The sequence below is a fragment of the Antedon mediterranea genome, chromosome 3, assembly GCF_964355755.1.
Source record: "Antedon mediterranea chromosome 3, ecAntMedi1.1, whole genome shotgun sequence".
Classification (NCBI taxonomy): domain Eukaryota; kingdom Metazoa; phylum Echinodermata; class Crinoidea; order Comatulida; family Antedonidae; genus Antedon; species Antedon mediterranea.
This window is the reverse complement of record NC_092672.1, coordinates 13992828-14018466: the sequence shown is the minus strand read 5'-3', so window position 1 is coordinate 14018466 and position 25639 is coordinate 13992828. Positions and strand designations below refer to the sequence as shown.

Here is a 25639-nt window from a genome sequence, read left to right as displayed (position 1 = left end):
AATGGTTTCGGTATTTCTAATGAATTTTTACATTATATCATTTGTACGTTATGTAGTTAGCCGGTAAAAGAATATTGGCAGCGGTGGGATTCGAACCCACGCCATCGGAATGACTGGTGCCTTAAACCAGCGCCTTAGACCGCTCGGCCACGCTACCTTGAATGTTGTCACATTTATTTGGAAAAAATGTTTCGGTATTTCTAATGAATTTTTACATTATATCATTTGTACGTTATGTAGTTAGCCGGTAAAAGAATATTGGCAGCGGTGGGATTCGAACCCACGCCAACGAAATGACTGGTGCCTAAAACCAACGCCTTAGACTGCTCGGCCACGCTACCTTAAATGTTGGTAAATTAAGTTAGAAAAATGGTTTCGGTAATTCTAATTATTTTTTACATTAAAAACCCTATTGGCAGCGGTGGGATTCGAACCCACGCCATCGAAATGACTGCTGCCTAAAACCAACGCCTTAGACCGCTCGGCCACGCTACCTTTAATGTTGGTAAATTTATTTAGAAAAATGGTTTCGGTATTTCTAATGAATTTTTACATTATATCATTTGTACGTTATGTTTTGAGCCGGTAAAACCCTATTGGCAGCGGTGGGATTCGAACCCACGCCATCGAAATGACTGCTGCCTAAAACCGCTCGGCCACGCTACCTTGCATGTTGTCACATTTATTTAGAAAAAAGGTTTCGTGTGGCGCAGTGTGTTGGACGTTGGACTACCGATCGTCAGACCTAGGTTCGAATCCAACTCTCGCCGCATTGCTTGTATCCGTAGGCAAGATACTTTACTTACGTTGCCTCTCTCCACCCAGGTGTATAAATGGGTACCCAGTTAGATCTAGACACAACTTTGCGCTGGTTACCGGCTGCATTATGGGAGTATGTTTCCATACGTGTTTGATCCCAAAAAATACTGGGGTAATAATCCTTGTAAAGCGCCTTTGAGCATGATTACTCATGAAAAGGGCGCTATATAAATGTGGTATTATTATTATTATTATTTCGGTATTTCTAATGAAATTTTACATTATATCATTTGTACGTTATGTTTTGAGCTGGTAAAACCATATTGGCAGCGGTGGGATTCGAACCTACGCCATTGAAACGACTGGTGCCTTAAACCAGCGCCTTAGACCGCTCGGCCACGCTACCTTGAATGTTGTCACATTTATTTAGAAAAAAGGTTTCGGTATTTCTAATGAATTTTTACATTATATCATTTGTACGTTATGTAGTTAGCCGGTAAAAGAATATTGGCAGCGGTGGGATTCGAACCCACGCCATCGAAATGACTGGTGCCTAAAACCAACGCCTTAGACCGCTCGGCCACGCTACCTTGCATGTTGTCACATATATTTAGAAAAAAGGTTTCGGTATTTCTAATGAATTTTTACATTATATCATTTGTACGTTATGTTTTGAGCTGGTAAAACCATATTGGCAGCGGTGGGATTCGAACCTACGCCATTGATCTGACTGGTGCCTTAAACCAGTGCCTTAGACCGCTCGGCCACGCTACCTTAAATGTTGTCATATTTATTTAGGAAAAAGGTTTTGGTATTTCTAATGAATTTTTACATTATATCATTTGTACGTTATGAAGCCGGTAAAAGAATATTGGCAGCGGTGGGATTCGAACCCACGCCATCGAAATGACTGGTGCCTAAAACCAACGCCTTAAACCACTCGGCCACGCTACCTTGAATGTTGTCACATTTATTTAGAAAAAAGGTTTCGGTATTTCTAATGAATTTTTACATTATATCATTTGTACGTTATGTTTTGAGCCGGTAAAACCCTATTGGCAGCGGTGGGATTCGAACCCACGCCATCGAAATGACTGGTGCCTTAAACCAGCGCCTTAGACCGCTCGGCCACGCTACCTTGCATGTTGTCACATTTATTTAGAATTGTACGTTATGTTTTGAGCTGGTAAAACCATATTGGCAGCGGTGGGATTCGAACCTACGCCATTGAAATGACTGGTACCTTAAACCAGCGCCTTAGACCGCTCGGCCACGTTACCTTGAATGTTGTCACATTTATTTAGAAAAAAGGTTTCGGTATTTCTAATGAATTTTTACATTATATCATTTGTACGTTATGAAGTTAGCCGGTAAAAAAATATTGGCAGCGGTGGGATTCGAACCCACGCCATCGAAATGACTGGTGCCTAAAACCAACGCCTTAGACCGCTCGGCCACGCTACCTTGAATGTTGTCACATTTATTTAGAAAAAAGGTTTCGGTATTTCTAATGAATTTTTACATTATATCATTTGTACGTTATGTAGTTAGCCGGTAAAACCAAATTGGCAGCGGTGGGATTCGAACCCACGCCATCGAAATGACTGGTGCCTAAAACCAGCGCCTTAGACCGCTCGGCCACGCTACCTCGAATGTTGTCACATTTATTTAGAAAAAAGGTTACGGTATTTCTAATGAATTTTTACATTATATCATTTGTACGTTATGTAGTTAGCCGGTAAAAGAATATTGGCAGCGGTGGGATTCGAACCCACGCCATCGAAATGACTGGTGCCTAAAACCAACGCCTTTGACCGCTCGGCCACGCTACCTTAAATGTTGGTAAATTTAGTTAGAAAAATGGTTTCGGTAATTCTCATGATTTTTTACATTATATTATTTGTACGTTATGTAGTGAGCCGGTAAAAGAATATTGGCAGCGGTGGGATTCGAACCCACGCCATCGAAATGACTGGTCCCTAAAACCAGCGCCTTAGACCGCTCGGCCACGCTACCTTAAATGTTGGTAAATTTAGTTAGAAAAATGGTTTCGGTATTTCTAATGAATTTTTACATTATATCATTTGTACGTTATGTAGTTAGCCGGTAAAACCAAATTGGCAGCGGTGGGATTCGAACCCACGCCATCGAAATGACTGGTGCCTTAAACCAGCGCCTTAGACCGCTCGGCCACGCTACCTCGAATGTTGGTAAATTTATTTAGAAAAATGGTTTCGGTATTTCTAATGAATTTTTACATTATATCATTTGTACGTTATGTTTTGAGCCGGTAAAACCCTATTGGCAGCGGTGGGATTCGAACCCACGCCATCGAAATGACTGCTGCCTAAAACCGCTCGGCCACGCTACCTTGCATGTTGTCACATTTATTTAGAAAAAAGGTTTCGTGTGGCGCAGTGTGTTGGACGTTGGACTACCGATCGTCAGACCTAGGTTCGAATCCAACTCTCGCCGCATTGCTTGTATCCGTAGGCAAGATACTTTACTTACGTTGCCTCTCTCCACCCAGGTGTATAAATGGGTACCCAGTTAGATCTAGACACAACTTTGCGCTGGTTACCGGCTGCATTATGGGAGTATGTTTCCATACGTGTTTGATCCCAAAAAATACTGGGGTAATAATCCTTGTAAAGCGCCTTTGAGCAAGATTACTCATGAAAAGGGCGCTATATAAATGTGGTATTATTATTATTATTATTTCGGTATTTCTAATGAATTTTTACATTATATCATTTGTACGTTATGTTTTGAGCTGGTAAAACCATATTGGCAGCGGTGGGATTCGAACCTACGCCATTGAAACGACTGGTGCCTTAAACCAGCGCCTTAGACCGCTCGGCCACGCTACCTTGAATGTTGTCACATTTATTTAGAAAAAAGGTTTCGGTATTTCTAATGAATTTTTACATTATATCATTTGTACGTTATGTAGTTAGCCGGTAAAAGAATATTGGCAGCGGTGGGATTCGAACCCACGCCATCGAAATGACTGGTGCCTAAAACCAGCGCCTTAGACCGCTCGGCCACGCTACCTCGAATGTTGTCACATTTATTTAGAAAAAAGGTTACGGTATTTCTAATGAATTTTTACATTATATCATTTGTACGTTATGTAGTTAGCCGGTAAACGAATATTGGCAGCGGTGGGATTCGAACCCACGCCATCGAAATGACTGGTGCCTAAAACCAACGCCTTTGACCGCTCGGCCACGCTACCTTAAATGTTGGTAAATTTAGTTAGAAAAATGGTTTCGGTAATTCTCATGATTTTTTACATTATATTATTTGTACGTTATGTAGTGAGCCGGTAAAAGAATATTGCAGCGGTGGGATTCGAACCCACGCCATCGAAATGACTGGTCCCTAAAACCAGCGCCTTAGACCGCTCGGCCACGCTACCTTAAATGTTGGTAAATTTAGTTAGAAAAATGGTTTCGGTATTTCTAATGAATTTTTACATTATATCATTTGTACGTTATGTAGTTAGCCGGTAAAACCAAATTGGCAGCGGTGGGATTCGAACCCACGCCATCGAAATGACTGGTGCCTTAAACCAGCGCCTTAGACCGCTCGGCCACGCTACCTCGAATGTTGGTAAATTTATTTAGAAAAATGGTTTCGGTATTTCTAATGAATTTTTACATTATATAATTTGTACGTTATGTTTTGAGCCGGTAAAACCCTATTGGCAGCGGTGGGATTCGAACCCACGCCATCGAAATGACTGCTGCCTAAAACCGCTCGGCCACGCTACCTTGCATGTTGTCACATTTATTTAGAAAAAAGGTTTCGTGTGGCGCAGTGTGTTGGACGTTGGACTACCGATCGTCAGACCTAGGTTCGAATCCAACTCTCGCCGCATTGCTTGTATCCGTAGGCAAGATACTTTACTTACGTTGCCTCTCTCCACCCAGGTGTATAAATGGGTACCCAGTTAGATCTAGACACAACTTTGCGCTGGTTACCGGCTGCATTATGGGAGTATGTTTCCATACGTGTTTGATCCCAAAAAATACTGGGGTAATAATCCTTGTAAAGCGCCTTTGAGCATGATTACTCATGAAAAGGGCGCTATATAAATGTGGTATTATTATTATTATTATTTCGGTATTTCTAATGAATTTTTACATTATATCATTTGTACGTTATGTTTTGAGCTGGTAAAACCATATTGGCAGCGGTGGGATTCGAACCTACGCCTTAAACCAGCGCCTTAGACCGCTCGGCCACGCTACCTTGCATGTTGTCACATTTATTTAGAAAAAAGGTTTCGGTATTTCTAATGAATTTTTACATTATATCATTTGTACGTTATGTTTTGAGCTGGTAAAACCATATTGGCAGCGGTGGGATTCGAACCTACGCCATTGAAACGACTGGTGCCTTAAACCAGCGCCTTAGACCGCTCGGCCACGCTACCTTGAATGTTGTCACATTTATTTAGAAAAAAGGTTTCGGTATTTCTAATGAATTTTTACATTATATCATTTGTACGTTATGTAGTTAGCCGGTAAAAGAATATTGGCAGCGGTGGGATTCGAACCCACGCCATCGAAATGACTGGTGCCTAAAACCAACGCCTTAAACCGCTCGGCCACGCTACCTTGAATGTTGTCACATTTATTTAGAAAAAAGGTTTCGGTATTTCTAATGAATTTTTACATTATATCATTTGTACGTTATGTTTTGAGCCGGTAAAACCCTATTGGCAGCGGTGGGATTCGAACCCACGCCATCGAAATGACTGGTACCTTAAACCAGCGCCTTAGACCGCTCGGCCACGTTACCTTGAATGTTGTCACATTTATTTAGAAAAAAGGTTTCGGTATTTCTAATGAATTTTTACATTATATCATTTGTACGTTATGAAGTTAGCCGGTAAAAGAATATTGGCAGCGGTGGGATTCGAACCCACGCCATCGAAATGACTGGTGCCTAAAACCAACGCCTTAAACCGCTCGGCCACGCTACCTTGAATGTTGTCACATTTATTTAGAAAAAAGGTTTCGGTATTTCTAATGAATTTTTACATTATATCATTTGTACGTTATGTTTTGAGCCGGTAAAACCCTATTGGCAGCGGTGGGATTCGAACCCACGCCATCGAAATGACTGGTACCTTAAACCAGCGGCTTAGACCGCTCGGCCACGTTACCTTGAATGTTGTCAGATTTATTTAGAAAAAAGGTTTCGGTATTTCTAATGAATTTTTACATTATATCATTTGTACGTTATGAAGTTAGCCGGTAAAAGAATATTGGCAGCGGTGGGATTCGAACCCACGCCATCGAAATGACTGGTGCCTAAAACCAACGCCTTAGACCGCTCGGCCACGCTACCTTGAATGTTGTCACATTTATTTAGAAAAAAGGTTTCGGTATTTCTAATGAATTTTTACATTATATCATTTGTACGTTATGTAGTTAGCCGGTAAAACCAAATTGGCAGCGGTGGGATTCGAACCCACGCCATCGAAATGACTGGTGCCTAAAACCAGCGCCTTAGACCGCTCGGCCACGCTACCTCGAATGTTGTCACATTTATTTAGAAAAAAGGTTACGGTATTTCTAATGAATTTTTACATTATATCATTTGTACGTTATGTAGTTAGCCGGTAAAAGAATATTGGCAGCGGTGGGATTCGAACCCACGCCATCGAAATGACTGGTGCCTAAAACCAACGCCTTTGACCGCTCGGCCACGCTACCTTAAATGTTGGTAAATTTAGTTAGAAAAATGGTTTCGGTAATTCTCATGATTTTTTACATTATATTATTTGTACGTTATGTAGTGAGCCGGTAAAAGAATATTGGCAGCGGTGGGATTCGAACCCACGCCATCGAAATGACTGGTCCCTAAAACCAGCGCCTTAGACCGCTCGGCCACGCTACCTTAAATGTTGGTAAATTTAGTTAGAAAAATGGTTTCGGTATTTCTAATGAATTTTTACATTATATCATTTGTACGTTATGTAGTTAGCCGGTAAAACCAAATTGGCAGCGGTGGGATTCGAACCCACGCCATCGAAATGACTGGTGTCTTAAACCAGCGCCTTAGACCGCTCGGCCACGCTACCTCGAATGTTGTCACATTTATTTAGAAAAAAGGTTACGGTATTTCTAATGAATTTTTACATTATATCATTTGTACGTTATGTAGTTAGCCGGTAAAAGAATATTGGCAGCGGTGGGATTCGAACCCACGCCATCGAAATGACTGGTGCCTAAAACCAACGCCTTTGACCGCTCGGCCACGCTACCTTAAATGTTGGTAAATTTAGTTAGAAAAATGGTTTCGGTAATTCTCATGATTTTTGACATTATATCATTTGTACGTTATGTAGTGAGCCGGTAAAAGAATATTGGCAGCGGTGGGATTCGAACCCACGCCATCGAAATGACTGGTCCCTAAAACCAGCGCCTTAGACCGCTCGTCCACGCTACCTTAAATGTTGGCAAATTTAGTTAGAAAAATGGTTTCGGTATTTCTAATGAATTTTTACATTATATCATTTTTACGTTATGTAGTTAGCCGGTAAAAGAATATTGGCAGCGGTGGGATTCGAACACACGCCATCGAAATGACTGGTGCCTTAAGCCAGCGCCTTAGACCGCTCGGCCACGCTACCTTGAATGTTGTCACATTTATTTAGAAAAAATATTTCGGTATTTCTAATGAATTTTTACATTATATCATTTGTACGTTATGTAGTTAGCCGGTCAAAGAATATTGGCAGCGGTGGGATTCGAACCCACGCCATCGAAATGACTGGTGCCTTAAACCAGCGCCTTAGACCGCTCGGCCATGCTACCTTGAATGTTGTCACATTTAGTTAGAAAAAAGGTTTCGGTATTTCTAATGAATTTTTACATTATATCATTTGTACGTTATGTTTGAGCTGGTAAAACCATATTGGCAGCGGTGGGATTCGAACCTACGCCATTGAAATGACTGGTGCCTTTAACCAGCGCCTTAGACCGCTCGGCCACGCTACCTTGAATGTTGTCACATTTATTTAGAAAAAATGTTTCGGTATTTCTAATGAATTTTTACATTATATCATTTGTACGTTATGTAGTTAGCCGGTAAAAGAATATTGGCAGCTGTGGGATTCGAACCCACGCCATCGAAATGACTGGTGCCTAAAACCAACGCCTTAGACCGCTCGGCCACGCTACCTTGAATGTTGTCACATTTAGTTAGAAAAATGGTTTCGGTATTTCTAATGAATTTTTACATTATATCATTTGTACGTTATGTAGTTAGCCGGTAAAAGAATATTGGCAGCGGTGGGATTCGAACACACGCCATCGAAATGACTGGTGCCTTAAGCCAGCGCCTTAGACCGCTCGGCCACGCTACCTTGAATGTTGTCACATTTATTTACAAAAAAGGTTTCGGTATTTCTAATGAATTTTTACATTATATCATTTGTACGTTATGTAGTTAGCCGGTAAAAGAATATTGGCAGCGGTGGGATTCGAACCCACGCCATCGAAATGACTGGTGCCTTAAACCAGCGCCTTAGACCGCTCGGCCACGCTACCTTGAATGTTGTCACATTTAGTTAGAAAAAAGGTTTCGGTATTGCTAATGACTTTTTACATTATATCATTTGTACGTTATGTGGTGAGCCGGTAAAAGAATTTTGGCAGCGGTGTGATACGAACCCACTCCATCGAAATGACTGGTGCCTTAAACCAGCGCCTTAGACCGCTCAGCCACGCTACCTTGAATTTTGTTAGAAAATGGTTTAGGTAATTCTCATGAAATTTTACAATATATCATTTGTACGTTAGGTAATGAGCCTGTAAGAGAATATTGGCAGCGGTGGGATTCGAACCCACGCCATCGAAATGACTGGTGCCTAAAACCAGCGCCTTAGACCGGTCGGCCACGCTACCTTAAATGTTGGTAAATTTAGTTAGAAAAATGGTTTCTGTATTTCTAATGATTTTTTACATTATATCATTTGTACGTTATGTAGTGAGCCGGTAAAAGAATATTGGCTGCGGTGTGATTCGAACCCACACCATCGAAATGACTGGTGCCTTAAATCACCGCCTTAGACCGCTCGGCCACGCTACCTTGAATGTTGTCACATTTAGTTAGACAAATGGTTGAGGTATTTCTTATGAAATTTTACAATATATCATTTGTACGTTAGGTAATAAGCCGGTAAAAGAATATTGGCAGCGGTGGGATTCGAACCCACGCCATCGAAATGACTGGTGCCTAAAACCAGCGCCTTAGACCGCTCGGCCACGCTACCTTGCAATTTGGTAAATTTATTTAGAAAAATGGTTTCGGTATTTCTAATGAATTTTTACATTATATCATTTGTTCGTTATGAATGAGCCGGTAAAAAGAACATGGCAGCGGTGGGATTCGAACCCACGCCATCGAAATGACTTGTGCCTAAGACCAGCGCCTTAGACCGCTCGTCTACGCTACCTTGAATGTTGTCCCAATTAGTTAGAAAAATGGTTTCGGTATTTCTCATGAATATTTACATTATATCATTATTACGTTATGTAGGCCAAGTGATCCGGTAAATGAATATTGGCAGCTGTGGGATTTTAACCCACGCCATCGAAATGATTGGTGCTTAAAACCAGCGCTTCAACTTGGTATTTCCAGCTTAGCGTTTCATCAATTTACACCAAGAAGTTTACTGTAGCATGTGGACAGAACGTTCCTTGTTTTCAATTTTGGAGAGTTTCTGACTTGATCCTATTAGCATAAATTCTGATTTTAAGATGTTAAGACTTCGTTTGTTATTCTTCAGCTAATAAGGTCATATTTATTGTTTGATACTTTTCATTTTCTGATGCATAATACACAATAGTGTCGTCTGCATACATACTAAGTTTACACTTGTTAACAACATGTGGCATATCATTTATATATAATTATAAGGAAAGCCAAAGGGCCGACGATTGAACCCTGGGGCACCCCGCATTTGATGACCGTACGTTCAGATAACATATCATTGACATTTGTGAATTGGGATCTTTCAGAAAGGTAGCTTTTAAACCACTGTATTGTATAATTACTAAAGTCCATATAATACATGAACGTCGCAGCTATTTACATGTAGAGAGTTGGCGATTTTTTCCTCTTCGAAACGTTGGATTCGCGCGAACAAATTTGCCTAGTGGAAAATCGGCTTTAAAAAAGCGCGTGCGTGGTAATTTTGACATTGTTAAAATGTCATGATTCGCGTAGAAAGTTGATTAGAAATTAATTTTGCGCATTTTGAAATTTTAAATGCGCATTTTGAAATTTTAAATGCGCGTGCGCGCGTAACTTTGTGTACAACACTGTACATTTTTTATCCACAAAAAGTTTGCCATTGATATGAATTCTACTTTTATGATCAATCATAAAAATTCATTCATTTATTTATTTACACAAAGCAAAAAATGGTTTTGGTTTGTCATGAGTTTTATAATTTTATCATCATTTGTATGTTTATATGAGCCCATAAAAATATTGGCAGTGGTGGGATTCAAACCCACGCCATCGAAATGACTGATGCCTGGTACCAGAACAAAAGAATAATTATTTGTAAATCACCTATTTTTTGCAATGATACATTTTAATTAAATTCAAAAATTATTATTGAAATCAATCATCTTGTCATCTTACATAAATATGCATGTGTTTCAACTACTGTACTTTTAACATTGTAAGAATCTTTGTGTAGCATACAAATGAAAGAAAGTATTTCATTGCACAAATATTCATATATATAATAAAAATAAAACAGACAGAGTTCTTGTTTCTGCCTCAAATAATACATTTAATTTTGAGGCAGAATAAAACTTTGTCCGTTTTATTTTTATACATGATCCTGCCTATGCAGCACATTTCTTTTCTCATATATATATGAGAAATGAAGCTGTAAATAAAGCAAATAGACTCATTGGATTGGTAAGGCGATCTTTTGCTTACATGGATAAGGATATGTTCCTGCCCCTTTATAAAAGTATAATTCGACCTCATCTGGAATACGCAAGCTGTATATGGTACCCTCTCCTAAAAGGTGATTTGGATAAGCTTGAAAGAGTGCAGCGTAGGGCCACTAAAATTGTCAAAAAGTTAAGAGATAAATCTTACGATCAGAGATTAAAAGAGCTTGGATTACCTACACTGAATTACAGAAGAAGGAGAGCGGACATTATACAAGTGTTTAAAATTATCAAGGGCTTGGATGATATTGAAGCCGAAACCTTTTTTGACTTTAGAGAGGACAGTAGAACAAGGGGCCATCAATTCAAATTAAGAAAGCCAAGAGCCCGACTGAAAATCAGAAGCCACTCCTTTTCATGTAGAATCGTAACAATCTATACCACACTACAGTACAAGCAGAAAACATAAATGCATTCAAGGATCAACTAAACAAAGACAGAGCAATGGGAGATAAATTTTGCTACCAATTCTAGGTAAATACAGAAGAAATGGAGGGCGTTTAAAAGGCATTTGCCTTAATCAAGAGCCCGAAGATTCAAGTAAGATTCAAGTAAGATAATACATTTATAACAGCGAATTGAAAAAAAAGTGGACGAACCCACCAAACAAAACAAAAACAAATGACCATAAGAACATGCAATATCCTTGTTATCAATTTTATTGTATCTGAATCACCAGTAATTTTCACATAAATAAAAATATACGACAATGAAATTGGAATGTGATGAGCAACTTTCTTATTTGACAGTCTATTGCAACAATCCTATATTCTTCCTGATGATTTTCAAAAATGTTTAAAATCAGGGAATAACATTATTGGTGGGAGGCAAATAATACACATCAGCCAACTAGTACTACTGATTCGGTGTGTCACAAAATCGTTATAACAATAAATTGCAAACTGTATCTAAAGCCTGAATACATACATACATATTCATATGCGCATAAAGTCATCTAGTGGAAGACCAGTTTTCAGACGGTACCAAGAAAAATCATATACTTAATTTCTTAATTGCATTATAAAATATATAAAAATATCTATCTATTACAAATAAATCCAAAGGCTATTAATTGAAAAAATTACAATGACAGTGGGTATCAGTTGCTGGATCTCAATTGAGAAACCAATATAGACAAATAAAAGCAGCCTGAAAGAAATTGCAAAACCTTCAGGTAACACTAACCCTTCAATATAGAATATAATATTGTGAGATTTAAAGCTCAGGTACAGAGGCATGAATTTTAAATATAATATCTGGCCAAATGTACATAAAACAAATAAGTGTAACATAAATGACAACGAAAAAAACATGAATTTCTCTTAATATGGTCAAATATAAAATTTGGCAAAATTCTGGTATAAAAACCAGACTTGTTTTCAGTAGTTAGGTAGTTTAACCTAATGTAATAACATGTCCGGTGACTCCCTAGAAAGTGAAAAAAATAGTGGGTATACAGTTAATAATTTTCGCTATACCACGGAAATAAAAATCTTCAGTTGCATAGAAACACCAGAAACGTAAAATTCGAGTTATATTTAGCTATATTTAGTCATCTCATATTTTTTACCACACTGTTATGTTTCAAAATACTGTACCTCTCTATATACAAACTATTACTGTGTAATTTGAACTCCCCACTCAATCCCACAATTATGAAACATATGTGAAATTATAAATTGATAATTATTAGAAAGTATGATAAATAGAAATGTTTGCCCGCACCTGGCCTTTAAACAAAAATGATGCATGATCTGAAATTTCAAAGAAACCATACTAGTAACTGTAAGTTTACTATGATTGCTTTTTCTCAAAATATGAATTTTATAAATTTACTCTTTATCATAAATCCAATCGCTCCACATATCATCGTGAAGTGCTGGATTAGATCTAACATCAGGTGGTGGAAAAAAAACAGGCAATGATGAATTTGCATAAAATGCAAGGCGTTCTGTTAGTTGATAGACTATGTCGGGTCTGAGGGCAGATAAATCATTATATTCATTCGGATCATCCTTAATGTTGAATAGCCATAAGAATTTTCCTTTGGGGTCGGTTGGTACAGGTGCCTTTATATTGGACTCTGGTGGTGCTATCCAACTTGAATTACCTGCAAAATAATAATTAATGCTTTTTAATAGAAATAGCAACCTTTTAATTACACACAAACAATTATTTTATTAGTGAATGTAGTCTAGGTTCTAAACTGAATTTCAACTTAATAATGGAAAAAAGATCAATATTTTCGCACACATGGAGTTTCATATGTATAATGTTTGAGCTTTCCAGGCAAAAATTTGAATTGTGGACTAATATAAAAAAGTCTATGCTGTGATGCTACTAGGTTCAAGAAGAAGATTTAAACAAAAATTTGGCCAAACCATACAGGCAGAAACAATAATGCAAACATACAGCAGAATCTATAGTACTTTAAAAATAATTCTATCCAAGTCGGCCCTAAACATTCTCAGCCAGTCAAGTCGGTCCAGAGGCAACTCGGAACCAAGTCAAGTCGGCCTCATGTCAACTCAGCCAAAAAATAATCGATCAACTCGGCCTCCAATAAAGTATGGAACTCAAAAAGTGCAAACAAAGCGAATTGATAAAATAATATTAAATATTTCTTCACATTTTTTTTACACAGGAATAACTTTTTAATGAATAATATTTATATAAATGACAATAGGTCTAGGCCTAATACTTTAACAACAAAAATAATAAGAATAATTTCACTTTTTCTTTATTAAAGGCATGGGGCCTATTATTATATTATTGGGCTAAACCTGAAAAATGAAGATTAATTAAATCAGACTTTGAATAGGTCATTTTGTAGTTTAATAAAGTTAATTACTTCCATAGAAAATAAAAACAACTTGCTTTAATAGGCCTAAAAAATGTTTTCACTTATATAAAATAAAAAAAAAGTTAAATTCAACCAAAAACTCATTGGCTGGCAGCAAATTTGATTACTTTTTTGCTTTAAATTATACCTTTTTTCAAGTAAGTAAATACCACCGGCCCCTGGTTGTGTTTTATTTTGTTATTAGGCCTAAATCCTGCCATTTTGATATTAACTATTAGCACTTTTTGCATTCCATACTTTATTAGGTCGACTTCACTCAGGGCCGACTTGACGTGGGGCTGACTTTTGCCAAGACAGTTTAAGGCCGACTTGACCTGCACCCTTGTGCTTTTCAAAACGTGTCACCAACATATTTTTCCATTTTGGTAACCAAAAGAGACTAAAATAGTAAATTTATTTTATTATATGAATGTTATTTTGTCTATTATCTCCAAAACAATCGGGAGAAATTGTTCATTTATTAGAAGACGGTAAGTAGATCACTCAAAATATTGGGAATCTGCTGTATTTATCCAGTTGCGTATCTACTATCACTCGCAGTTCATAAACATTTTAAATATGCTAAATACAAAAATCAAACATTTTATTGGTTATCCGCTCTTGGCGGATAACCCCTTGTTATTGTCAGGATCTTTTTTTTTTTTTTTTTTTTTTTTTTTTTTTTCTATGTTATTCTTCTTTCTTTCCCTGAATTTTGTTGGCAGCGTATCTCTAATTCTGGCAAACAGAAGATTGTGTAACTTTTTCATAAGATTGACCTGTAGCTGTAGATGTGCAGGACGTTTCGTTTTTTGACTTTAGAGTCGCGCAGCGTTAGTTACGCGCGATTTTGTGAATTTTGCGTATTTAACATAGATTGAAAACCAAAAAGCAATTTTAATTGAAACTTGGCAAAAGTGTAATTTATATCATGCGCTAACTTTCTATGGATTTAAAATGGCAGTTTTCCAAAAAGTTACGCGCGCACGCGCGTTTAAAATTTCAAAATGCGAAAATTCATTTTCTAATCAACTTTCTACGCGTTTCAGGTCATTTTGAGCATTTCAGAAATTCCCACGCGTGCGCAATTTTTTTACGCGCGCGTGCGCACGTAGCGCAAAAACATCTTTTTTTTGCTTGATTTTTGTTTTTCCTATCTTTTTTAGTAAATTTACCAACTTTCAAACAATTTCGACTTAAAATCACCTCATACGAGCACGTAGAATTGAACAATTTGCGCGCGTTTTTGATGAAAAAGTTCAAAAATTCATGAAAATTATGCCTTTTTAAAAACAGTCATAGATTGTAAACTACGAGGTGAACTTTTTTTAAATTACACATTCTGGAAGTTGATGAGTTGCAGATATCGAATCATGCATCGATATGGCTAACAGGACATAGTGACGTCATCGTATGGCCACTCAAATATAAAATATAGGATTTTTGTCTCTTTCGTCATAGCTCATCACATTTAATAGAGCGCATCTCCACTTATCCTAATTCCATTTCTCCCCATTTTTTTATATTGTCTATGCCAATCAATTATCTTTCGCATGATATACCGTTTTTTAAATTGTGATGACGTCATCATGTCCAAAAGCGTCAATAACTTGGGCCACTTATTTTCACATATTCTTCACTGTATGTAGTACGTATACAATATATAGTGTATACTGTGTATACTTAGACGTGACGTAAAATAGAGAGCGCACTAACATTTTTTCAATGGCATAATGGTTTTCTCTGCGCAATATTCTAACGTATGACGTGCACGTGGCGTTTGCTCTGCGGATAACCTAACTCGTCCGTAGTGACGAGTTCAAATCTAGTTAACCTTATAATTTTACTTGTATATCAGACAATTAAAACCTAGTCTGAATAAACAAAGTGACTCTGTAAAAGCTAAGCTTTTCATTTGACAGGATGTTAGACAATAGGTCTTTTGTTATTTAAACTTTGACCCTTGGCTTGTGCTACTTAATTAGTTGTTGTTTTATATTTTATTCATTGGACTTGATAATGACCCCATGATGGAGTCGAAACGTCGTTCTCTTTTAAGCGTTATTTTTATATTATGTATTTACAATAAACGTACCCTCATTCAAAATTTTACTTATTATTAATATTATTAAATTAACAAACCTGGATCACCAGTAAGTAATTTCCAGTCACCAACTCTGATAGCAGCTCTAATAGTGGTATCAAACATTGCTGATGTATGTTGAGATCCTGTCATCTTATTAGGAAATGGCCGAGGCTGAAGAGGATCAATGTTATGAAGTATTTCTTTTCTTGGTGAATCTGTTCCATTACTATTATTATAAAGGAGTAAAAACAATCTATTTGTCACACATTACGTGAATACATTTCTAAACACAGATAAATTGCTCATTTTAGTTATGTTGATGATATAGGGAATAAGAAACTTTTTTCTAAATGTAATTGATAAATTTTGAATAAATGTATTACTGTATTTAATTGAATTTGTTTCAATCATTAAAGCATCTAAAGTACCTAAAGATGGGCGAGGTGGTGGGAACTTACTTTATGTTAAGGAATCTATTGTTGCAACAGATTTAGGTGATATTTCACAGGATTTCACCAATTCTGTTTGGGCTGAAATCCACTTAAAGGAGCGTCGGAAAGCCATTATTGGTATTGTCTACCGGTCACCTAATAGTTCACTTCACAATAATATACAAATGTTTTTTACCCAACGAGTCAAAAATTCATGGAATGCTGTCCCTGCCAGTACAGTAGAAGTTGACACTACCATACTATTTAAAAGACAATTTCAGAAGACGAGGGAGGCTACTAGATGGCCACGACCGGCCCAGCAGCCTCTTACACCACTCATTTTGAGTGGTGTACGGTGAGTTAAAGCTGTGTTTATACACTCTTTCAGAGTTAAATACCAACTAAAGCCTTGTTCACACTGTACTTGTAACCAAGATAACTTTATCCAAGACCATCAATAAATTTGGTCATTGTTCGCAATATGATAATTTAGTTTTTTAACATAGTTTTAACAAACTTTAACTGGGAAATTAAAAACGATGAGGTTGCATGTTCGGATTGGACTTCTGTAGCCTGCATGGTTATTTTTACCAATGCAATAACTCATATGCAGGCTTAACTCTAGTGTGTGAACACAGTTTTATATATATACTATAGACCATAACATTTTTAGAAAACATATTTACCAAATACTTGTCCACATGTCATGTCCATCAAGCTTGAGGTCATGAAGGTCACCACCAGCTACACCTTGAACTAGAGTTGGGAACCAGTCACTAACATGCATCAGACCATTGTATACACTTCCCTGAACTGATTTTGGTATCAAAGGACCACTTACAAAACCAACACCATGTATTCCTCCTTCCCATAATGAATGCTTCCAACCTCTAAGAGGCCAATTGTTACCACCTAGGTGAATTTCACCTCCGTTATCTGTCAGATTTACAATACAGGTTTAAAGGTATATGAGCTTGCAGTAAATATTATAATGGAAGGGTCATTGAACGAGCTTGGGCATGTAAAATAGTTCTTATACATCAATCTAAGCAATAAAATGGTTAATTACTTTAGACATGAAATGGTACATATCTACCTTGACTTTAAAGGTTAATGGATAAATCAAGTTATTTTGTATAGATAGTTTTTACTGCATTTTAATTACACAAAATGAACATAATATTATAACAACAATGTACATTTTTGAAATTATGGTTGGACTGATTTTGACATTGCTCAAAAAAGTCAATTGACTATCTCTAGAGAACTAAGCTACAGTAAAAGGTGTATTTCTGTTAAAAAATTAAAAACAAATTTAGTTTTAATTTTAAAATGCTGGCAAATAACCATTACAATACAGTAATTCAAGAGTATGCATATAATTAATGATCTCTTTTAGTTCAATCCAAATTGAAATTTTATTTGAATTAAAGTTAATATATAAAAACAAACAGCTGGTTACATACCTGTTGAGAATACAATAATAGTATTATCCCATAACCCTTTGTTTTTTAATGATTGTGTTAAATTTCCAACAGCCTCATCCATGGAAGCTACCATGCCTGCATATGTGCTTCTGTTACTGTCTTTGATGTATTCATATGGCTTTTTATAATGCTCAGGTACTTGCAATGGAGCATGCACTGCTTGAAGGGCCATATACAAGAACAACGGCTATTTAAATAAGTGTATTGTATTCATAAGAAATTTAACAAATTAATTCTGATTAAAAAAGGTCAGGGTGGCCAGCGATGAAAACAAAATTATGTTAGGTGGCAGCACAAAATTATGCCAGGTTATGCTAGGCACTATTATGGTCAAAATGTTACAAAAACATTGTATCAGAGGGTGGTATTTCAATATGTTGTCCTGGATGTACTACAAAAGGAAAACGCAGGTTTTTGGCCAAATTATGCCAGAGTTTTGGTTACAATTATGCTAGATTTTTTTAGAAAAAATGTTAGATTATGGGAAATATGCTTCAGAATTGATTTTTCAGAAGTATGCCATATTATGCTAGAATTAACTAAAACTATACCTAGCATTTATGCTAGGTGGGTCAAAATTATGCTAGATAGCATAATTATGCTAGATTTGGCCACTATAACAGGTAGTCAATGTAAACAATCTTTTCTTTTGAAAGAAAATAAACTTGAACAATTTGCAACAATGAACTGAATGGTGTATTACTGCGTACTGTATTGTACAGATTAACCTTTGGTATAAATTTCTGCTGTCTTCCACTCCGTATTTACCTTTGAAGTATTATGGTTCATAATAACATCATGAGCTTTGTCATTCCAGATGAAAGTACCATAAGTACCATTTAATGATTTGATTGGTTTATCGTTATCTCGCAAGTCAACTCCGTAATGCCAATCGTCAGGTACGTCAAATCCAGGCATGGATACGCCCTCTTGTACGTGAGTGTAATAATCGGCTTGACCAGTCAGATACCCTATCAATTAATTAAGGCCCTCATTATTATTGTTGTAGAAGAAGTAGTGAAATTTAATCCATGTTTAGTCATGATATACTGTTAATATATAAATAATGTTTATGAGTTGGATAGTGAGAATATTTCAAAATATTTACAAAAAGCTTAGAGCGCATTATCACCATTAGACATCACTTTTCCATTAGGTTGTGCTAATGATGAATGACATGTCACATAATTAAGCAATCAAATTGCAAGGATACAATCAGGTGTGTTATAAATTAGAGTAATTGCGTGCAGCAGCAATTCTTAGGTCGTGTTCGTACGGTGGTTAAAATAAGCGCTTAATTTCACCCATGCCTCGGGTTATAAATTGAGCGTTGTTCGTACTTGAAATATTTAACCGCTTAAATGCTTAATCGACGAATCACAAACCGGAAATTACGTTTTAAGGTCAGTTGTCTTTACAACCTACGACCCCATTTTCGCACGCTAGTTTCGTGTTGTATATTTTTTACTCGCGATCTTTCTTTACAATATTCAATTACTTGCTACCTTTTACACTGCTTATCCTTGCGACAAACCTTATGCCTCTTAACGCCGATAATCCTGCCGAAATATGCCTTCTCCTGACGACCATTATTTTACTCATTGACGAAGAATTTGAGCCCAATGTTACACGACGGAAACACCACCGACCAGCGGCTCCCCGACCAGAGGCCTACTAAGCGGTCTACACCAACAAGGACAGCACCAGCTGACGATCGCTCTCGAAGCGTGTATGGAAGAGCTTCGTAGGAGAAATGACGGGCCTAGGCAGCGAACGTTTGTCAAAATTTGACACATTGCCTCTATCGGAGATTTATTATCCTCGAAGGCCGAGTATAATTGGATTATCGCTGAAATAACCTGCAAATTTGGTGAACATTTTACCTCGAATTTTTTGTAGCCTGAGGCAAAAGTTAATTGGGCCACGCGAACAGAAATCGGGAATAAGCTGGTATTTTCAACCCCTACGAACAGGCCCTTAGTGCCACAGACTATTAAAGATGTCAACCAACTAGTGGATTCACATACCATAAAATGAGTCAAAACCTTTTCTTGTTGGCCAGCACTTTTTGCTTGAGAATCCAATATGCCATTTACCAACAAGATGTGTTGCATATCCAAGAGACTTCAATCCTTGTGCCATGGTAACATCATTATCAGGAATACAACTTGTTTGTGGACACCATATAATACTGTGTTGTAAACCTGTATGAATCTATAGTCAAAAATGTTATGATGTCAGTAAATTTAATCAAGTAAATTGTGAAATATCCTCTCGGTACACTTTCATGGTAAGGTGTCATTACAGGGAATAGCAATAAAGCAATCTCACTCTTCTCGGATAACAACATTAATTTATAACAATTCATAGTACAGTAGTTGTAAAATATTAGCCATATATGACCTACATTTATTTTCCTGTTTTATTCAAAAGTAATAAAAAAAAAAGGGGGTTTTGAGACATTTGCTAATTCTGCCTGGAACATTTCCAACAATTAAACAAAAGGATGACCTACTGTACGTTTAGACACATAACACTGCATTTTGCACTATATAAATTGAACATTATTATTATTTAATTGCCGTCAAAATGTACAAAACCACTAAAAGATTAAAACAAACCTGATATTTGCCTGTCATAAGTTGACTCCGCGTTGGCGAGCAAATCGGTTGGACGTAATAATTTTCAAGCTTTATCCCTTCAGCAGCAAGTTTATCCAGTACGGGAGTTTTGATGGCAGACTGATGGTAACCAATGTCATGGTAACCATAGTCATCAGCCAATATAAATACAATATTAGGTGGTTTTGCAGTCACATGACAACTTAATGCCAAAAATAGGAAAACTAAGTATTTCATCTCATTAGGTAATCTCAAACATACTTCCATCATTCTGGCTTTTATTCCAGCAGTGCTCCTAAAACAAAATTACATAAAAAAATGTTATAATAATGAATACAGTATTGATTTTGTGCAATGCAAGATACCTATTGAGTTGAGTTCTGCAAGGGTCCCCTTGTTCATTATCTATACTAATGATCTCCAAGGCCCTGTTTCTGCTGCAAAGTAAATACCGTATTTAATACGCTATTTTTTTAATACCGTATACAGTACGGTATATAACCATATATTTTTGGCAGCGGAAATGGTGCTCATAAAAATTATACCGCATTTTGTATACCGTATTTCCCCCACCAAATTTGTGGATAAAATATGGCATTTATAAATTGCTACCGTACTTTGGGTACCCTTTTCTGTTGCCAATAAAAAATACCTATATATACCAAATATAATTTGATTTTCTGTAAGCTTTTTACACATAGATGGATAATCTATAGCCAACAAAAGAAGAAAATAATCTGATAGGGTACAAATATTTCGGGAAAATTAAAAAGGAACAAACAGGACATTCAGATTTAGAAAGACTTTTGTTTGTTTTGTAATTACATTGTGGTCTAGTTGTGATTTTTAGCTTTAATAATTACACATTTCGCAGATTGAACTCGAATGCACTAAGCATTGATATCAATGGCCACTGCGTTTTACTCACTGAGCCAAACCGTGATTTACGGTCATTCTGTTCAAAGAATAAGTGTAATTAATTACAACTTTAATGACGAGATCATTCGATACGGTTGACTAAAGACTGTTTTTATAGCGGCCCGGCATGGTATTTGTAGATCCGGCCATGGCGGTACACAACAACGGAGGACATTGCGTAGTTTATACAGTGAGGTAACATGATTTAAATAATAAATGGTTACTAACTTACAAATTTAGTGGAAATACATGCCTAGCCTAGAGTGTAACACTCACTGTTCTGTAGGTAGGTCAGTAGTAGCCTGTAGGAGGCCTAACTAAACTAAAACTAAACAGTATGACATATACATATTAATTAAATTAGGGCTACCTAGCTAGCGTAGTCTAGAGTATTTTTACTATAAATAAATGGTATGCAGCAGAAACAGACCCTTGTTTTATTTAGTGTATGGATTGTATTAGCCAAGCTAGGGCCTAGACCTAGCCTAGGCCCCTAGACTTAGGCTAGCCTGGCTAGCTGGGACCGGTAGGCACCAGCCAGCCAGGCAGGAAAGGGGAAGGATCGAAAGGGAGTCTTGTCTTGGAGAACCGTACGTAGGGCCTACTAGCAGTAGCCTAGCCGGATCAGGTGCCGTTTTCGGCCACCTCGACTTGTATGGACTATACCATTATAAAAAGATGGGAAAATAGGGGTGTCCCATTTATTAATTGAGTGTGTTAATGTGTTAAAATACTGCTCCTTTTGTTTTTCTTGTTGTTTCAGCAACAAAGGGAAAACAACTACGCCCTGCATGCTGTAGAATTAATTTCAGTTTTCAAGTTAATGCAGTATATTATAGCTCTTTATTTCTATATAATTTTTACAGATTTATAGATACAGAAAGTATATAAAGAAAGTTTTTATTCCAGTTACAAATAAAAAATATAATTTACCTAACGATAACACAGTAGTACATTTAATAAAGATGACAGTAGTACATTTATCACATACTGATTATTAGGTATGTAAAACAATAAACATTATAATTTTGTCAGTGAATCTGTACCATTTTGTTCCCAGAAAACACAGCGTTTGACATTGCATGTTTTTAGGTTTGGTCTTTCTAAAATGTTTTAAACACGTTTTTAAACGTTTCTGTGTAGAAATACATGTTTTAATTGAACAACGTTTGCATCAAAACGTTATAATAGCGAATGTAAAACGGAGCTGATAATGTCGCCATGAAGAGGATGATTGGTGTCTTCCAATATAGCATGGAATACATCGGCAAGCTGTTCGCTGTAGAACGAGTCAAGCATTTGCATACTAGACAAACCAATTACTTTCCACGCTCTACCCACCACCTTCTCAATTCGGTCTTTATCCCCCTTACATTCCCTTACTGATATTCCTAGCCCAATATACAATATGCCCAAATAGAACATCACTGATTAGTAAAACATAAACATTCTATAGTACAAATATCCTGCTTTACCCCAAAGAACCGAGTTTCCTCAAGCAGTACAGCCTATTATTTAACCTCTTAACTACGATCAACATGTCCACCCATTTAGCTTTAGTCAAACACTACTGCCAGATACTTATCAATAATTGTTAACAATCTCTACTTCCTTTACTTTAATTAATGTATACTGTCAGACCAATTATGTTTTCGAAAATCAATCCTTATTTCTTTCGTTTTATTTATGTTTAGTTCAAGAAAATAAAAAATATGATTTATCTACCGATAGGATTGGGCCGATTAGAATGCATTTGCCAACATTCGTACATATTTCACAACATTATAGAGTTTAGGTAATTTAACCGATTGTAATGTAGTATTTAGGATGTTTTAATTCCGATTGTATTGTAGTATTTAAGATTTTCTAATTTCGAATCCGATTGTACAAAAATTTAAAGTGTTTAAATCTAGATAGGAATAACATAGGCCTAGTATTTAATATGCTTTAATTTTGATTATACTGTAGTGTTTAGTTTAGTTTTTATATATAATAAGTAAGTATACCTACTTATATAGTTTTTATTTATTTATTTATTCATAGGAATCACCTTTATATCGGTGTCACACATTTATCAGTTAATGGTGCATCCAATTTACAGACAAAATTACAAATAACATAAGCCACAAAGTTCTAAATACTAATACATAACATCAAAACAAAATGTAATTAATTAGATCTGTATGAAAATACATAATATGTAAATTGTACAATATATAACTACAAAAATAAAAACAGAACAACAAAAATACAGGATAGGCCTAATAAATAAAACTTACAGACACATCCTCATAGAGATGTCTGTAACTTGTTTACTATATTAATCAATTAGTTGAGAGAGGTAATGCGGATAAAATTGTAGATCTAGTAACCCATGCTTTCATTAAATATGTTTTACAATAAAAATCAAAGATTTTTCCTAATGTTTCATTTTCAGTGAATAAATTGTCTAGCATAAAGTGGTGTTTTAACTGAGGTCCACAATTAAAATTATCCCGGTACATACTTAATTATTGTCTAACAGAGTTTAATGAAGGACATTTAAATAAAAAATGGTTTACTGTTTCTTTTTCGTTTGTACTACACATCTTACATAATCCTGTGTCATGATTTGACCAGGATTTTCTACGACCCTCAAGATCTAGAGAGTTTGATCTTGCTATAAATTTTAAATTGATACTCTTAAAATTAGTTTTATCTAACAAATATTGTTCAAGGTTTGGTTCCTTTATACATAGTATATTCCGTTAACGTTGTTTTGCATGGAATTTCGTTTTGCTTTGGGCCTTTAAAAACCACTCGTTATGATCAACTTGTTTATTATTTTTCCTAAATGGCTTTATCCAGTTAGTAGATGGTTCTTCATTAAATTTGTCTATAAAATTTGTTTTATATAAAATATCTTTAGTTAATATAGTAATATTGTTACAAAATCTTGGCATTCCCTAACACAGTAGGCCTACCTAATAATAACATGCCTTTTTAACATGCTAGTTTTTGATGTTCTGTATTGTTCCTTGTAGTTTGTACTGTAGGTTACATAACAGAACAATTGTATTGTCTTCCCATTAATAGACACCCTTCTCTACATAAAACATAATATACCACACCCCTATCATAATAATGGTATAGTCCATATAAGTCGAGGTGGCCGAAAACGGCACCTGATCCGCCTAGCCTAGTAGTCTAGCTAGGGTCTAGGGCCTAGGCCTACTAAAACCCCAAAATGTTTTGTAGCGTACCTAGACTAGGCCTAGACAGTGTGTTTAAAGGTTAACACAACATTGGCTTCTTGCTACAACCCCACCTTAATCTATTCTAGGCCTATATTATATAATAGATTAGGGGTCAAGCTAGGCTAGCTCAAAGAGAACACGAGTTCACTACCCACTCAGCGGCTGGTGGTGAGCCCATTTTAAATTCATGAAACGCCAAATACGCCACAAGCTTAATTATTCCGTAGTATGTGCGATCCCTTCCCAAACGGACGTGTCGGATAGTACTCTGATACATATTGTCATAACTTGATAGCACAATTCAGATCAAATTAACCATAAAGTCAATAAACAAAAAACCTCAATTGGATGGGATTGAGGCCTATTATTATTATTTAATTATTTATTTATTTTTAACTGCTTTAGGCCCATCCAATATTCGAACATGACATGATATAGAAATTATTAAAACATAATACAAAATAATAGAGAAAAGGGATTTCAAATAAGAATTTGATTAAATAGTACGATTAATTACTCGATTGATGTCAGATCATCATTATGATTATAAAAATGAGGATTAAACAAGATGCAGCTGCTTTGAGGCTAAATACATATTTAACAAATTATTAGAGTGGGGTTATGGTGATCACCGATAGTAGGCCTAATCTGCGTGCGTCCATGGTGACTTGTGAGGCACTGATAGGAGAAGAGCCTTTTGTATCTATGGACCATATGGTGCATGGGAAGAATAACCATACTAGCTATAATGTAAGAAGATGTGTACATACGAACGTAAAGTTCTTGACTTAAGAAGAGAGATAAAGAATTATAAGATGTGTGAAAAGAGGTACTATTAGTAGTTTAGCAGGTGTCAACATTTGCAAAAAAAAAAGAGCTTGGGTGAGGGAGAATAATGATAATTTTCAGGCGATACTACTTATCTCATCTGTTCAACTGCATCATCATTTGTTGTTATACCACCTAGGCCAAATTGCTTATTAATGAACGGATCGCTAAAGATTACAGGAGCAAAAGCTTCAAATAAGATCCCTGTAAAAATTCAAGATAGTTTGTCTGTAAATAGTTTTAAAATTAATTATGAAAAGCATTTCTTAAAAAAAATTGTATTTACACACGTATTATTATTAACGTGCTATATTCACTGATTGTCATGTTAGGCTTATATATATATATTTTTTTGAATTTTTTATGTGTTTTTTTAAAGTTGTTACATTTCAGGACCATATTGAAAAACAGAAATGTTTTTTTTTTCTGAATTATA

At 36.2% G+C, this 25639-nt stretch overlaps 1 protein-coding gene and 32 non-coding genes across 35 annotated transcripts; all 33 read right to left on the bottom strand.

Annotated features, from left to right (window-relative positions):
• Positions 1 to 75: 75 nt before the first annotated feature.
• Positions 76 to 157, bottom strand: Trnal-aag (transfer RNA leucine (anticodon AAG)). Its single transcript has one exon. It is a non-coding gene; the product is annotated as a tRNA-Leu (tRNA).
• A 256-nt stretch (positions 158 to 413) lies between these two features.
• Positions 414 to 495, bottom strand: Trnal-uag (transfer RNA leucine (anticodon UAG)). The gene is given in 2 exon segments: positions 414 to 448; positions 458 to 495. It is a non-coding gene; the product is annotated as a tRNA-Leu (tRNA).
• A 588-nt stretch (positions 496 to 1083) lies between these two features.
• Trnal-aag (transfer RNA leucine (anticodon AAG)) lies at positions 1084 to 1165 on the bottom strand. Its single transcript has one exon. It is a non-coding gene; the product is annotated as a tRNA-Leu (tRNA).
• A 102-nt stretch (positions 1166 to 1267) lies between these two features.
• Trnal-uag (transfer RNA leucine (anticodon UAG)) lies at positions 1268 to 1349 on the bottom strand. Its single transcript has one exon. It is a non-coding gene; the product is annotated as a tRNA-Leu (tRNA).
• A 102-nt stretch (positions 1350 to 1451) lies between these two features.
• Positions 1452 to 1533, bottom strand: Trnal-aag (transfer RNA leucine (anticodon AAG)). The gene has a single exon. It is a non-coding gene; the product is annotated as a tRNA-Leu (tRNA).
• Positions 1534 to 1631: 98 nt separating this feature from the next.
• On the bottom strand, positions 1632 to 1713 carry Trnal-uag (transfer RNA leucine (anticodon UAG)). The gene has a single exon. It is a non-coding gene; the product is annotated as a tRNA-Leu (tRNA).
• A 102-nt stretch (positions 1714 to 1815) lies between these two features.
• On the bottom strand, positions 1816 to 1897 carry Trnal-aag (transfer RNA leucine (anticodon AAG)). The gene has a single exon. It is a non-coding gene; the product is annotated as a tRNA-Leu (tRNA).
• Positions 1898 to 1957: 60 nt separating this feature from the next.
• Positions 1958 to 2039, bottom strand: Trnal-aag (transfer RNA leucine (anticodon AAG)). The gene has a single exon. It is a non-coding gene; the product is annotated as a tRNA-Leu (tRNA).
• A 102-nt stretch (positions 2040 to 2141) lies between these two features.
• Positions 2142 to 2223, bottom strand: Trnal-uag (transfer RNA leucine (anticodon UAG)). Its single transcript has one exon. It is a non-coding gene; the product is annotated as a tRNA-Leu (tRNA).
• Positions 2224 to 2325: 102 nt separating this feature from the next.
• Positions 2326 to 2407, bottom strand: Trnal-uag (transfer RNA leucine (anticodon UAG)). Its single transcript has one exon. It is a non-coding gene; the product is annotated as a tRNA-Leu (tRNA).
• Positions 2408 to 2509: 102 nt separating this feature from the next.
• Trnal-uag (transfer RNA leucine (anticodon UAG)) lies at positions 2510 to 2591 on the bottom strand. The gene has a single exon. It is a non-coding gene; the product is annotated as a tRNA-Leu (tRNA).
• Positions 2592 to 2693: 102 nt separating this feature from the next.
• On the bottom strand, positions 2694 to 2775 carry Trnal-uag (transfer RNA leucine (anticodon UAG)). The gene has a single exon. It is a non-coding gene; the product is annotated as a tRNA-Leu (tRNA).
• A 102-nt stretch (positions 2776 to 2877) lies between these two features.
• On the bottom strand, positions 2878 to 2959 carry Trnal-aag (transfer RNA leucine (anticodon AAG)). The gene has a single exon. It is a non-coding gene; the product is annotated as a tRNA-Leu (tRNA).
• A 588-nt stretch (positions 2960 to 3547) lies between these two features.
• On the bottom strand, positions 3548 to 3629 carry Trnal-aag (transfer RNA leucine (anticodon AAG)). Its single transcript has one exon. It is a non-coding gene; the product is annotated as a tRNA-Leu (tRNA).
• A 102-nt stretch (positions 3630 to 3731) lies between these two features.
• Trnal-uag (transfer RNA leucine (anticodon UAG)) lies at positions 3732 to 3813 on the bottom strand. Its single transcript has one exon. It is a non-coding gene; the product is annotated as a tRNA-Leu (tRNA).
• Positions 3814 to 3915: 102 nt separating this feature from the next.
• Trnal-uag (transfer RNA leucine (anticodon UAG)) lies at positions 3916 to 3997 on the bottom strand. The gene has a single exon. It is a non-coding gene; the product is annotated as a tRNA-Leu (tRNA).
• A 285-nt stretch (positions 3998 to 4282) lies between these two features.
• On the bottom strand, positions 4283 to 4364 carry Trnal-aag (transfer RNA leucine (anticodon AAG)). Its single transcript has one exon. It is a non-coding gene; the product is annotated as a tRNA-Leu (tRNA).
• A 754-nt stretch (positions 4365 to 5118) lies between these two features.
• Trnal-aag (transfer RNA leucine (anticodon AAG)) lies at positions 5119 to 5200 on the bottom strand. Its single transcript has one exon. It is a non-coding gene; the product is annotated as a tRNA-Leu (tRNA).
• A 102-nt stretch (positions 5201 to 5302) lies between these two features.
• Trnal-uag (transfer RNA leucine (anticodon UAG)) lies at positions 5303 to 5384 on the bottom strand. Its single transcript has one exon. It is a non-coding gene; the product is annotated as a tRNA-Leu (tRNA).
• A 102-nt stretch (positions 5385 to 5486) lies between these two features.
• Trnal-aag (transfer RNA leucine (anticodon AAG)) lies at positions 5487 to 5568 on the bottom strand. The gene has a single exon. It is a non-coding gene; the product is annotated as a tRNA-Leu (tRNA).
• Positions 5569 to 5670: 102 nt separating this feature from the next.
• Positions 5671 to 5752, bottom strand: Trnal-uag (transfer RNA leucine (anticodon UAG)). Its single transcript has one exon. It is a non-coding gene; the product is annotated as a tRNA-Leu (tRNA).
• A 286-nt stretch (positions 5753 to 6038) lies between these two features.
• Positions 6039 to 6120, bottom strand: Trnal-uag (transfer RNA leucine (anticodon UAG)). Its single transcript has one exon. It is a non-coding gene; the product is annotated as a tRNA-Leu (tRNA).
• A 102-nt stretch (positions 6121 to 6222) lies between these two features.
• Positions 6223 to 6304, bottom strand: Trnal-uag (transfer RNA leucine (anticodon UAG)). The gene has a single exon. It is a non-coding gene; the product is annotated as a tRNA-Leu (tRNA).
• Positions 6305 to 6406: 102 nt separating this feature from the next.
• On the bottom strand, positions 6407 to 6488 carry Trnal-uag (transfer RNA leucine (anticodon UAG)). The gene has a single exon. It is a non-coding gene; the product is annotated as a tRNA-Leu (tRNA).
• A 102-nt stretch (positions 6489 to 6590) lies between these two features.
• Trnal-uag (transfer RNA leucine (anticodon UAG)) lies at positions 6591 to 6672 on the bottom strand. The gene has a single exon. It is a non-coding gene; the product is annotated as a tRNA-Leu (tRNA).
• A 102-nt stretch (positions 6673 to 6774) lies between these two features.
• Positions 6775 to 6856, bottom strand: Trnal-aag (transfer RNA leucine (anticodon AAG)). The gene has a single exon. It is a non-coding gene; the product is annotated as a tRNA-Leu (tRNA).
• A 102-nt stretch (positions 6857 to 6958) lies between these two features.
• Positions 6959 to 7040, bottom strand: Trnal-uag (transfer RNA leucine (anticodon UAG)). Its single transcript has one exon. It is a non-coding gene; the product is annotated as a tRNA-Leu (tRNA).
• Positions 7041 to 7510: 470 nt separating this feature from the next.
• On the bottom strand, positions 7511 to 7592 carry Trnal-aag (transfer RNA leucine (anticodon AAG)). Its single transcript has one exon. It is a non-coding gene; the product is annotated as a tRNA-Leu (tRNA).
• Positions 7593 to 7877: 285 nt separating this feature from the next.
• Positions 7878 to 7959, bottom strand: Trnal-uag (transfer RNA leucine (anticodon UAG)). The gene has a single exon. It is a non-coding gene; the product is annotated as a tRNA-Leu (tRNA).
• A 286-nt stretch (positions 7960 to 8245) lies between these two features.
• On the bottom strand, positions 8246 to 8327 carry Trnal-aag (transfer RNA leucine (anticodon AAG)). The gene has a single exon. It is a non-coding gene; the product is annotated as a tRNA-Leu (tRNA).
• Positions 8328 to 8602: 275 nt separating this feature from the next.
• Trnal-uag (transfer RNA leucine (anticodon UAG)) lies at positions 8603 to 8684 on the bottom strand. The gene has a single exon. It is a non-coding gene; the product is annotated as a tRNA-Leu (tRNA).
• Positions 8685 to 8970: 286 nt separating this feature from the next.
• Positions 8971 to 9052, bottom strand: Trnal-uag (transfer RNA leucine (anticodon UAG)). The gene has a single exon. It is a non-coding gene; the product is annotated as a tRNA-Leu (tRNA).
• A 501-nt stretch (positions 9053 to 9553) lies between these two features.
• Positions 9554 to 24468, bottom strand: LOC140044921 (arylsulfatase B-like). Of its 3 annotated transcripts, none has more exons than XM_072089620.1 (8): positions 24382 to 24468; positions 20222 to 20516; positions 19628 to 19814; positions 18369 to 18571; positions 17580 to 17787; positions 16800 to 17049; positions 15739 to 15908; positions 9554 to 12864 (listed from the first exon to the last, which is right to left on the bottom strand). In XM_072089620.1, the coding sequence occupies exons 2-8, from the start codon at positions 20489 to 20491 to the stop codon at positions 12587 to 12589; spliced, it is 1566 nt and encodes a 521-aa protein (XP_071945721.1). In that variant the 5' UTR covers positions 20492 to 20516; positions 24382 to 24468; the 3' UTR covers positions 9554 to 12586. The 3 variants fall into 3 exon arrangements, with proteins under 3 accessions (XP_071945721.1, XP_071945720.1, XP_071945722.1); XM_072089619.1 differs by lacking the exon at positions 24382 to 24468 and adding an exon at positions 22615 to 23174; XM_072089621.1 differs by lacking the exon at positions 24382 to 24468 and adding an exon at positions 21570 to 21740.
• Positions 24469 to 25639: the final 1171 nt, after the last annotated feature.

Coding starts and splice junctions, on each gene's coding strand:
- LOC140044921 (XM_072089619.1), bottom strand. CDS start 22,679: ATGTTGATCGTAGTTAAGAGGTTAAATAATAGGCTGTACTGCTTGAGG. Junction 18,572..19,627: donor AGGTTTTGACTCATTTTATG/GTATGTGAATCC, acceptor ATTAATTGATAG/GGTATCTGACTGGTCAAGCC. Junction 15,909..16,799: donor GACATGTGGACAAGTATTTG/GTAAATATGTTT, acceptor TTATAATAATAG/TAATGGAACAGATTCACCAA.